This window comes from Athene cunicularia, assembly GCF_003259725.1.
Source record: "Athene cunicularia isolate RWA chromosome 1 unlocalized genomic scaffold, athCun1 chr1_part1, whole genome shotgun sequence".
Classification (NCBI taxonomy): domain Eukaryota; kingdom Metazoa; phylum Chordata; class Aves; order Strigiformes; family Strigidae; genus Athene; species Athene cunicularia.
Genome location: NW_020799091.1, coordinates 118,910,386 through 118,922,132, shown reverse-complemented (window position 1 = coordinate 118,922,132; position 11,747 = coordinate 118,910,386). Strand labels below are relative to the sequence as shown.

General features: G+C 42.6%; 1 protein-coding gene across 2 annotated transcripts in view; it reads left to right on the top strand.

Moving 5' to 3' along the window:
- NXPE3 (neurexophilin and PC-esterase domain family member 3) overlaps nucleotides 1–5,392 on the top strand; it is a 21,861-nt gene extending 16,469 nt beyond the window's left edge. For both annotated transcript variants that reach the window (XM_026850692.1, XM_026850699.1), the window contains 2 exons: nucleotides 382–588; nucleotides 1,521–5,392. In XM_026850692.1, the coding sequence (XP_026706493.1) occupies nucleotides 382–588; nucleotides 1,521–2,071 (758 nt within the window). In that variant the 3' untranslated portion in view covers nucleotides 2,072–5,392. The remainder of the gene's footprint in view (nucleotides 1–381; nucleotides 589–1,520) is intronic.
- The last annotated feature ends 6,355 nt before the right edge of the window (nucleotides 5,393–11,747 follow it).

The window sequence follows — 11,747 nt, the reverse complement described above, 5'->3', positions numbered from 1 at the left end:
GGCCCCTCTGGCGGCACCTGCTGGTCCCTCTGCCCCCGCTCCTCCCTGCCTTGCCTGCACCCAGACTGAGCGCTCCTAAGCGTGAAAGGTGTCAGGTTGTGGGCTTTTCACTTCATCATCGGAGACACCATTTAATTTAAACTAATCTATAATTGTCCAACCAACTCTACCAGCAGTTGCAGGGTTTGCTGCAGAGATAGGGGGTGAAATACTCGGGTTTACCGAAGTGTGATGTGCCGAGCTTTTGAATCTGTGTGGTACGTCTCACTCTTTTGCTTTAAACCAGGGAGGATGTTGATACCTCACTGGCTGTATGTCCGTGAAGGCTATGGAGCCTGCTTTTGTTTGTGTGTTAATTTTCAAAGAATTTTTCTCTTCCAGATTCAAGTAGTATGGACAGAGCTGAAGATCCCATAGTTTCTCCTTCTGGTTATTATTATGAAGACCAGTGGAGGCCCAGAACACACTGGATCCATCATTTTAACAAATCAGATGATATAACCAAGTGCTTACAAGGAAAAGTAATCCACTTGTTTGGAGACTCTACAATAAGGCAGTGGTTTGAATATCTGACAGCATTTGTTCCAGGTTATTTCTTTAAATTTGATTTTCCCTTAAAGACCTTTGCAGAGCTTTATTTCTCACACTCAGACACAGAGTTGATCTTACTGAATGACAATGACAAAACAAAGGAAGAGGAAAGATGAAATGTCATCAGAAGTCCTGACAGAAAGGCAGTTAGTTCAGTATTTGAGCAGACACTGGAAACATGTAGGCCTTGGAAATGGGGTCACAAGGTATCTGCAGAGTTGTCCCTGCAAAATCATTCACCACCGAAGACTGCCACTGTGGCTGTGAGTTCAGGTGGAACTGTGCCAGGGGAGCATGGCAGAAGTCACTTTGGGTGCCTGCATAAGGCTTTGCAGCATCCCGGCCATACGTGTGACTCTGGAATGAAGTAGCCAATGATTTTAGTTACTGTTGATTGGTTTGGGGTCCTTTCTTGTATTTCCCTTATTTTAACTTAAATAACAGAATTTCAGCATCCAATTAGATATTCCTTCCCTAAGCCTAAAGCAGTTAAATTGTGTTGGAACACAGACTTTGAAACTCCTTAATGCCTACAAGTTAAAGTCATCCTTAAATTTAATGGACCCCTAAAGTTACCAGAAGGGTTCCCATGAACACTGGATTCATAGGGCAATAATGACTGAATGAATCTATTTGGAGAAAAAAAATTTTTTTGTGATAGAGAGAAGAAAATAATTTAGGAAACTTGGAGAAGTCATTAACAGCTTTGTGAAGTTGAAGTGTGCTGTCTTGCAGATTTCAACACCCACGAACTCTGCTTTGAAATATGAAGCTAACACGTGTATAATGCTTACCTTCTGTTTGATTTTAGAGTTGTTAGAATGATGTTCAGGTTTCCTTATCTACTGCTACCCTGTGGCCCTAGTATCTTGTTGATTCTTTTAATCTCCTATGCCATTTTTCACTAACGCTTGTTCTTTGGATTTCAGATCTAGTGGAATTTAACCTGGGGAGTCCTAAGAATGTGGGTCCTTTCATGTCTGTGGACGTGAAGCACAATATCCTACTGAAGTTCCGCTGTCACGGGCCACCCATTCGCTTTTCAACAGTCTTTAGCAGTGAACTGCGCTACATCGCCAATGAACTGAATGGCATAGTGGGTGGGAGAAACACGGTGGTCGCCATAACTATATGGTCCCACTTCAGCACTTTCCCTGTGGAAGTATACATCAGGCGGCTGAGGAACATTCGGAGATCTATTATTCAACTGCTGGATCGCAGCCCCAAGACTCTAATCATCATCAGAACTGCTAATGTTCAGGAGCTTGGACCAGAAGTGAGCCTCTTTAACAGTGACTGGTATTCCTTTCAGCTTGATTCTGTCATGAGGAAAATGTTCTCAGGAATTGCTGTGCACTTTGTGGATGCTTGGGAGATGTCTCTGGCTCATTACTTGCCACATAACTTGCACCCAAAAGAAGTCATTGTTAAGAATCAAATAGATGCATTTTTATCTTATGTGTGCCCTCTGCAAACTTAGCACTACTGGGTATCCCTATGCCATCTTTTGCTATAGCCGAAGCAAAGCTGCTCTTTGTCGCAGCTATCGAGTTATGCTGGATGGCATGGAAGAACTCTGCTTATTTTACTTGCATGCAGTATAAGCAGGGTGGCCTTAACTCTGGGTAGCTGTGAAGGGTAGTAAAGAGGAGTTGATTGGTCAGGCCATATCTTCCTGCGAGGTTGAATTATTTCAACCTTATCATTCATATCTGAGATGCTTAGAGAGCACCTTAAATTAAATTGACAGGATTCAATAAGAAATTATGTGGGTTATTAGCTTTACTAGTTGTCTGCACTGTATGCTGAATTTAATCCATATGACACTGATTGTGTTGCCAGGGTCTTGCTGCTCAGAACCATGTATGAAATGTGGGAGAAGTTTGGGGAGTGGTCTTTCTCTCAGCGTCCCAGAGTTTGAGGGACATCCCCTCCAGTTGTATATCAGAGAAGCACAGTTGTCTGTTCTTGTCTCAAAGTCCTAATTAGAAATATGAAGGGAGTGTACCAAAATCAATCAAGGAAGCACAATCAAAATATCTGTAACATTAATTCATCAAGAATTTGCTGATGTTAAATAGTGTACACTACTTAGGCACTCTTGGTGTTTACATATCGCTGCTAAATAATGCCAATAGCCAATATTTTGGTCTGGTTTCCTGTACTACTGAATCTCTTTTGAGTTTTGATACACTGTTTACTACTTGGTTTATCTGTAATGGAGAAATGTGTATGTTATGACCTCAGTGAAGACACTGTCTCAGGCAGTTTCTGCAAGCTCAAGTTGCAGGCTTGCCTACTTGAAGCATCTACTAATGAAAGTGTTTCCCTTCCCTGTAAGGGCAAGCTATTCCGTTAGGCTCCAGCAAAGCCACGCTTCTGATAATTACTTTTGTACATCATTCATACCTTGTGTCTGTATGGAGAAGCCGAGTGACCTGAACGCATGTGACGATACTTGGCGATGGGTGACAGTAGCTGGCACACACTAGTGTCAAGGCCATGCAACAATGCCCCTTTTGTGTCTGGCAGCTTTATTGTTTATTCATGGACTTCACTGCTGCCAGTAGAGAAGGTCAGAAAAATTGCACCCAAAAGCCAAGTGCACACAGGGTTGCCCATCCTACAGATGCTTGGAAAATATTTGCGGTTTTGCCGGTGTGAAAGTGGGTGACTCTTGGGCCTCTTGGCCTGGTGTTTACTGCTGCTAATTTGATTCAGCCTATCTATAGTTTTAACTAGTAGTGCTTTGAAAATTTTATCACTGTTTGATTAAACAGTGGGGAAGTGTTCCATGCTGTTTTATTTCTGGTCCCACTCAGGCCAGAGGTAGTCTTTACCAGTGGATTTACTGAGAAATGTGTCAAAAAAAAAATAGTGGAGTGCTTCTGAAGCAGCTCATTATGCTTAAGGATAATGTGAAAGTTGAGCCTTTTTGAGCAAGCTAAGAAGATTAATAAAGCAAAATGGTCGGTTGCACAGACTGGAATAATTGAAATGTCTTCATATGAGAAATTTTTACTCTTTGCCATGTTTGCTGCTATGTTAGGAAGATTGTGCTCTTACTGCTGGAGTCCTAAGAGAGCTAATGTTACCAGCTACAGGAACTGGTTTTTGTTTTGGTCATTTTAAAGGACAACTGAGAACTCCTATAAACAAATGTAAATGCTTTTAGCATGTAAAAGCCATCGGTAGCATCCATCTATAAACTTTTAAAATTTAAAATATTAAAAAATGACTGGAGGAGTTGCATACACTGAAATAGCATATATTCTTAGCTTTTCAAATCAGAATTAAGGAGGTCCAACTTGCCAGTTCCTACTGACAACTGCCTCACATAGTATCTGTCCATACATTAGCTTTAGGTAACTATTTCTTACTTTAATATGCTAATGGCAATTTATCCTCTGCTAAATAAAGACCACACCAATTCAAGTCTGGGAAGGTAAACGACCACAATGCAAAATGACCTTTCATCTTTTCCAGGTGTGTTTTTTAAAATAGAGTATAAGGCTTTCATCCTGAATAACAAATCTATCCAAATAATGTTAATAAAAATAAGGCTTCAGACTTTTACTTTGAAGGAAACTACATAATTTGTGGACTAACCATTTGGTTTTCCTCATAAAGCCATTTATCATGTGTGCAAGTGTTGTGGCGGCATGTTTCTTTTCTGAATGTTGTAGTGCCCACCACTGCTCTTCAACAGCAACGTTATATGGCTGTTAGCTACCAAGACCAGACAGAGAAGAAAATATTTTTTTAAATGTTTTGACAGTTGAGGGAAAGAGAACAGGACTGCTATTAGCAAAGATTTCTAATCACCTTCTGGTAGAACCTCTCCCTTTTAGAGTAATTAGATTATTTTTTTTTTAAATAACTAGCTTTTAGGTAATGAACTTGAGGGAAATTGTCAGTGGATTTGGAATGAGGAACAAAATTTCATTTCTTTGGGCTCTGGAATAGACAGGGATGAGAGGGAGAAACTGAGGATATATTCATGTCTTAAGATGAAGACGGGAGACACTCTGCTTTTATATGTCATTCAGTTGAACTATAAATTATTTTTCATTTCTATTCTTGTCTTGTTACCAGTTGTGTATGTACTGTATATGGAAACAGAAGCAATAAAATATTTTTAAATCAGTTTCTTTAAAGCTTCTAAATGGATTTCAACAGGAACTTAGGCTAAGAAGTGGGTTATTTTTCAAATTACTTAATATGAAACAGGACTGGAAAGGAATTTCTCAGTTGTCGGTTAAGTATCTTCATTCGTATGTAAAAAATTTATTTAATGAGGTTTTTCAAAGCCCTGTCCTCCTTTTACTTCCATTTTCTTCACTTGAAGGGGAGAAATTGTATTATTTCTCATGTTTTCATTCCTGTCCTGAGCATTTAATTACTAACATTTCGATACAGAGATTTTTTTTCCCTTTAATTTTTTTTGTTCGAAATCCAGTGAGAAAGACTGTATTTTTGTGGTGTTTATCGGAAGGTTTCAGAGCAATTTTTTTATAAAATATGTAAGCTCTGTTTTACAGATTGGAATGATACACAGTGATTTTCTGCACCTGATATTTTGAGAATCTTGTTTCTCATATATTTCATGTTAGGCTGATTTCTTCATTCGAGAAATTTAGTAAAAATGGTACTTGAATCGTTGATGAAGAGAGAGGATAAAAAGTTTTTTCAAGTTTTCAGCTGCTTCTAATTTCATCTGCTATGCAGCACTATTGCAGCTCTGCTTTACAAGATTCAAATTACCATTTTTCATTGTTTTACTTGTTAGAGGTAAGCATTCGAAAACAGGAACTTTGCTTACTACAAGGTCTGTACAACTTTTTATTTACTACAGGTGACATGATATATATGTGACAAAAACAAAGATTTAGAGTCGACTGCTGGGAAGGGTGAGAGCATTGGGGTTTTTGTTGCAGACGTGTGGGTTAAAACGTTTCACTCATGGCAGCTTAAGCAGCAGCAAAAAACTTCAGTTGCAAATGCGTAATTAATTTATAAAGCATTTAATCATTAAGTCCAGATCACTCCATGCTCAGTTTTTACTCATGTGTATTCAGAGTCTTTGGAAGGCTCTTGCTATCTGTTGGTAGCAGCAAAGGACTCTATATCTGTGTGTCAGAGGAAAAAGATGGTTTTCAAAAGTGTTTTTTTCTATTATATGTATATTACTGAAATGCTTACAATACAAAGAAGGCTCTGATGTCTTTTATTTCCTGATGAAAAACAATTTAAATAGTCAAAAAGCTCAAAGAGTAAGAAGTTCCTAATAAAGAGGGTAAGTTTATTTAAACTGTTTCATCTGATCTAGTCTCAGTTTATCTTGTTTGCCATAACCCCACAAAATTTATATTGTTATAGTTGTGTAGTAGTTCCTTTAGTTTTACCTAATACATTTTTGCGCTGTGTGTTGGGTAGAACTTTCGCACTATGGTTTATAGATTAAAATCCCCTTTTAAAAGTGATTTTCTTTTCTGATTATGTGTATTTGAAGGAGAGTGGTCCGTGCAAGCAGCACAAGCCTGACATGAGGCCTAGTGCTGAAGCACCCTGATCTTTCCTGTTGTCAGTGTATCAGGCCTGACACATAATAAAAGCTTGTATATAATCTGGGCTTCCTTCTCTGAGAACTTTTGCAACCCAACCAGCTAAGAGGAAATCCATAGCCACTTCATTTAAAGAAGCAGTGTGAGGAATTGACGAGATGTAGCGTGGTCATTGCTTCTCTAGCTTATGAACAGGGTTTACTTTAAGTGCTGGAAGCTAAATCGAGGAGAGATCTGTCCTGTAAGTCAGTCAGTGTGTGCAAGGGCTGTAGGGCATCGTATGCTGCCTGGCTGCGTGCCTCCCACCACATGAGCCCAAAAGCTGTGTTTGCAGGTCATGGGGGGAGGGAGAAAGTGGCTGCATGGCACAGAGCGGGGAGCCTCTGAAGTGGCTGGAGGGCCAGGGTGGAGGACTTGTGGGCTAGCCACCGAGTCACCTTGGACTTAGGTTGCAGCCAGGATTCACAGCTGGGAAAGAAGCAAGCAGGGTGCATTGCCCTGTGTGCTGATTTCCTATATATATAGCCAAAAATAGCCTGTTTGACTGGGAAAAAGCCCTGAACTACAAATTCCTGGAAACTAGAAGAGACTACACTGAGGCAGTATTGCTAGGTGTTTGCTTTCCTGTTCCTCCTCTCATTTGGTGGTGTCTGCTGGAGGAGGCAGGGTAGGGGGTGACAGCCAGTGGTGAGGTCTGGGGTGCTGCTCTTGTGTTCCTGCAAACCAAAGAGCTGAGTTCACGTCCCAGCCAGCTCTCGCCAATGCCACCTGGCAGCCGTTAGGTTAACAGGGCAAAGGCAAAGTACCTTATTCCAACGTTTTGCTCTGAAAACTGAAATATACTGTCTCCCACCCATGTCAGCCTTCACTTAGCCAGAAATGGAGTAGCAAGGCTGCAAAGCGTGAGCTGCTTTTCAGTGAGCTGCTTAGAGGGGAAATGGAATTGAGGGGCAGGAGATAGAGGGGAAGCAAAAATGGGTAGGATGGGATCGAAGGAAGGACAAAGTGCAAAAGTCTTGTCTCTGTGACACCAAGGAGAGGAAGAAGGTTGGTGATGTGCTCATGTGGAGGTTTCCAAAGGAAATATCAATTATGTGGGAGAGAATCGCTCCTCTGCTATAGCACAATGATATTTACATGCATGTGTTTCTCCAAATGTGTCAAAAAAAGAACAGTTCTTCCCATCAAGGCTGCTCGCCCACCTCTTCCTCTACTCCCTCTGCACAGCAATGTTATAGCAATCATGTATTAGGTACTGTTCCAAACTTTCTGCTTACAGTTGGTTTGAAGCCATGTATATTCGGTTTTCACATGTTTGTAGGTGTGACAGATATCATAGGTGGGGAACTTTTTAAAACAAAACAAAAGCATTTATCACTGGAATAAAGAGGAGTGCTCAGGCAGGCTTTTGTCTTGTGTCATGTGCACTTCAGAGCCTGTGGTGACTCAGAGAAGGGATGTAACTGGCCTGAGATGGCACAGGTGCTTGGCAGGGAAGGGGCTTGAGCCTGATATCAGCAGACAAAGGGATAGAAGGCTCACCTGGGCTAGCAAAGAGCTGAGATCACATGGTTTCTGATCTGGTTGGAATGGGGCTTTTTGTGTTTGTCCCATGGTTTAGCGCCTCACCCCCAATTAGCAAGGCTTTACGTAACTTCTAACAGTAGCTGTCTTATTTACAATGCAAGATCAATGTATTCAAAATCAGGGAAATGTTTTATTATCTCCCTGAATCTGGATCTTTGAGTCTTTCCCGAAATGTTAATTCACTGTGGTGTTTGTCACCCAGATCTGAACTCTCATGTAAGGTAATCTAACGTGTATCTGGGCAGTGACTCTCTAAAACTCCGCCCAAATTACTGTGTCCTCCTTCACTGTTGGTGTTACTAGACTCTTGTGGGCATATTCAGTAGCCTTTCAGGGTGAAATGAGTCGGTCCACTCTGAGTTTGTGGTGGTGAATTGCACAGGAGCTTCTTTGCCTGGAAAGGGAGAGAGAGATTTTGTGGGAGGATGCTAGAGAATTAAGAGCATGTGAGTTATTTTGTGTGAGCCCCAGATGCAAGTGAGTACATCGCTAAACCCAAGTGAAATTACAACGTGCCCTCCCCCACATCTTGACTGTGTCAGCTGGCGTGGGTTTAATAGATTAGTGAATCCTTAATGAATGTGGCCAGAAGAGGGCTTTGAAGCACTGGAAAAGAGTTTGGGATGACTCTCAAATGAAAAACATAAGCCACAATGTGGTAGTCTTGGTGGTGGTTTGTTTTCTAACTCCTGGATAGTTGCATTTTGAAAACAAATGGCACAAATGCCACTGGATGAAGCTCTTTCGCTTGGAGTTCATTTTAGAGTGAAATTCAGTTGATGATCAAGATTACAAAAGGATCCAGAGGACTAAATGTTACTGGGATAGGACAGTCTATCCCAAGTCAGTTCTTTATGCAATGCAGAAAATTTAGTAGACTGTGTGGTCTGACAGCAAGACTATGCTATGGCAGTCGGTGTTTCCTGTTTCAGCCATCCAATAAACATTTTGTGCTGCCCCCTCACTTGTTATTTTCTCCCTTCCCTGGCTAGCTCTGAAAAGAGACAAATGCTTTCCACCCAGTGCCCTCATGCTCGGGCCCTCTGTATGAACCTGTCATTTTTTGGTTGGGTTCGATATGGGGCTCTCCCTTTTCACTCTAAATCTCTGCTGCAGGTTGTTTGCAATGATTTGGACTAGTTATATGACAAGCGCTATTGCTCTGCTGCAGCACGGCAGCCCGTGCTGAAGGAACTCACAAAAGAGCTTCCAGGTGGGATGTGCCCATTGGTGTTCAGCAGGTGACAGGCACGATAAAGGTACCTGCAGTGAAAGAACCATGACAAATTCACGTTTTTTCCCCCCCTTGCCATCCTGCGCTCAGTTCTTTCTGTTCCTTCCTAACCTCTGGTTTTCCCTGGGCCGGGTGAGTCACACTTTCCAGTCCCACCTGCCCTCTTTCTCTGCCTGAATCAGTTTCTTCCAGGGAATTGTCATTTGCTGCTGTCAAGGCAACTATTTCTGTCTTTAGCTGTTTCTTCCTTTTAATGGTTTCTTCTCTTTCTGCTCCATCTTTATAATTTTTGCTGTATGTATTTATATTATTATTCCTTGCTTCTGCTGTGTCATATTTTTGCCTTTGCTTGGTAAGTAAAAATAGGAAAAAAATGTGACTTCATAGAAAAAGATACTGTCTTAAAAATCCAATGAAAAAAGTTCAAGAGCCCTAGTAACAAGCAGATACTACAATTATTTTACATTGTTGTAAAAAGTGTCCAATATATGTGTATCTTCCAGTCCTCACAATTTCATATCCACTGTTGGAAACATAGGTTCTCTAAGCAAACAAATTTCTTCCTGTTGTCCCTGTTCCTCTGTGCAACAGGTATTGCTACAAGTAGATATTTTGATTTCTGACTTTGATTGTGACTTTTCGTCCTGCCCTGCCGTACATCAGTTATTTAACCATGGTATTGTTACTCTGCCCTTCTGTGCCTGTTTGTTTGTTTCTTGTTGTATTTGGATATTGCCTGTTTGCACAGGTGAGTGGTGCATGGGAGGGGGCTGACCTCCAATGCATTTACAGCTGGTAATAAGTGTCCCCTATGGCTTTAGGAGCCCAAGCACCTGAGCTGCCCTGATTCAAGAGGCAATGATACTTGGGAAGAAAGAGGTGGAGAAGCTGGATCAGTGGTGCTCCAGGGGTTGCTCCAACCGCCTGTGATGTTGAACTATCCGTGTCCCTCTGGGGCTGCAGCCTCCCCTCTTTGCAAAGAGAGATCTTGGTACCTTGTGAAAGCACCCAGAGGCCTCCCAGGCCCGCGGTGGCAGCAGCATGCTTTGCTCCGCAGTTGTCGCAGGAGAGAGCAGGGCAAGGGTCTGGCCAGGCACTGCCCTGCCATGTGACAGACAAGGCTGAGAGCACCACGGGCCTTCGGAGAGCAATCAAACACCAGCCCTGGCTGGAACAAACCGCCCTTATTTCAAAGAAAAGTATTGAGCCCATCAAGATTATCAGTTGAACGTATTCCAGTGATATAATGCGTTTGCGAACAGGAAGCTGGAGCCCACGCAGCGTTTCCTGCCTGCAGGGGGAAGGTTTCAAAATGATCACCTTTGGGAAGAAGATGTTCTCTCCTACCTCCTTCCTGCAGCTTGCTGAGGCAGGGTGAGGGTGTGGGTAAAGTCTGAGGGGGTTTTCTTTGCCATCTACATTCCAGTGCAGGTGGCGCTGGAGACGCTAACAGGCAGAGGGATAAGTGATTTGGTGCTTTTACCTTGTTGGCGCCAGCCACCAGAAACCGTATGTGATAACTGTGCTTGGGAAGGGGTAACGAAAGGTGCTGGAGACAGGGAATGTTTGCTCTGAGAAGATTTGGTTATCCTGTCCTTGCTTGCCATGTTTGGTAAACACGGTCAATCCTGGCCCATGCCACTGCTGGAAGGAGAAGAAAAGGGAGTATGATTCAGATGGATCTGCTCATCTTCTAGGAAAATTCTGGAAACTTCTTCCATGCTGAAAGTTATCGTATCTGCTGGAGCGGGTGACTATTTTACATTTTTTTTTTTTTTTTTTTTTTTTTTTACAGCTCCCCCCCTCCTTTTAATCAGGCTTCTGGGTGTATGGAGCTTTCACACTAACTGACACCAACCTCTATGAAACTCATCCTGACCTTTCTGAGGGCAAAATCCCACTGAAATCCAGGCAGTCGCCAAGGAGAGGTGTTTGCCCTGCTCCACCCCCCAAAGGCTGGAGCTGTTTTTTTTATCTGTGGGACACTGCATCTCTCTTGCTTCTTATCCAATTGCTGTGCAGGCACCTACTTGTTCAGGTTACCCTGTAGTGCCAAGACAAAAAAGGGCTATGAGACACAGCTTGACTGCTTGCGGCATTGCAGGCAGGAGGTGGGCAAGGAGCAGAACCTAACCCTGTTGGGAAAGAAACCCTGCCCCGTTGTATGCCACAGGTTTCTCTTCGTCCCCTTGTTGTACAGGCCTTTTTCATTGTTCTTGCTGTGAATCTTGCATCAGCATCTTCTAGACCCTTTTTCGGCAGTGTTACGCCAGCCTGGGGTTTCCTGCCAGCCTCCTTGGCAGGGGAATGTCCCTGCCAGGGCTTACCCTGCCTGGGAAATTCCACTGCGCAGAAAAAGTCCAGGGAGCCACACTCACACCACCCTCCTCCTCCGCCCTGCTGCTTCCTCTCACATGTCATAACATCCCCCCCCTGGTTAACCAGGGCTGAAAGATAAGCGGTGTGTGATCCACTGCAATAAAAAGAGCCCCATGGGTACTCAGCCTGGAGCTGTTAATAAACCTGGTGGGGACTTGTTTAGGGTGTCTTTTTTTTTTTTTTTTTTTTTCTTTCTGTGACCAGAAAGCCAGAGTAAGCAGGACTTTTGTGAGGGAGGGGAAAAAAAATTTCCTTTCTGCTGCTTCTCTGTTTCATACCATTAAACCTCAAAGGAACTTTTCAATCATTCACACAGACATTGCCATAAAGAGCGGTCAGTTGCCAGTGTGCTGCAAAGAACTGGCTTGCTTTCCATAGAGCTAATTCTAACT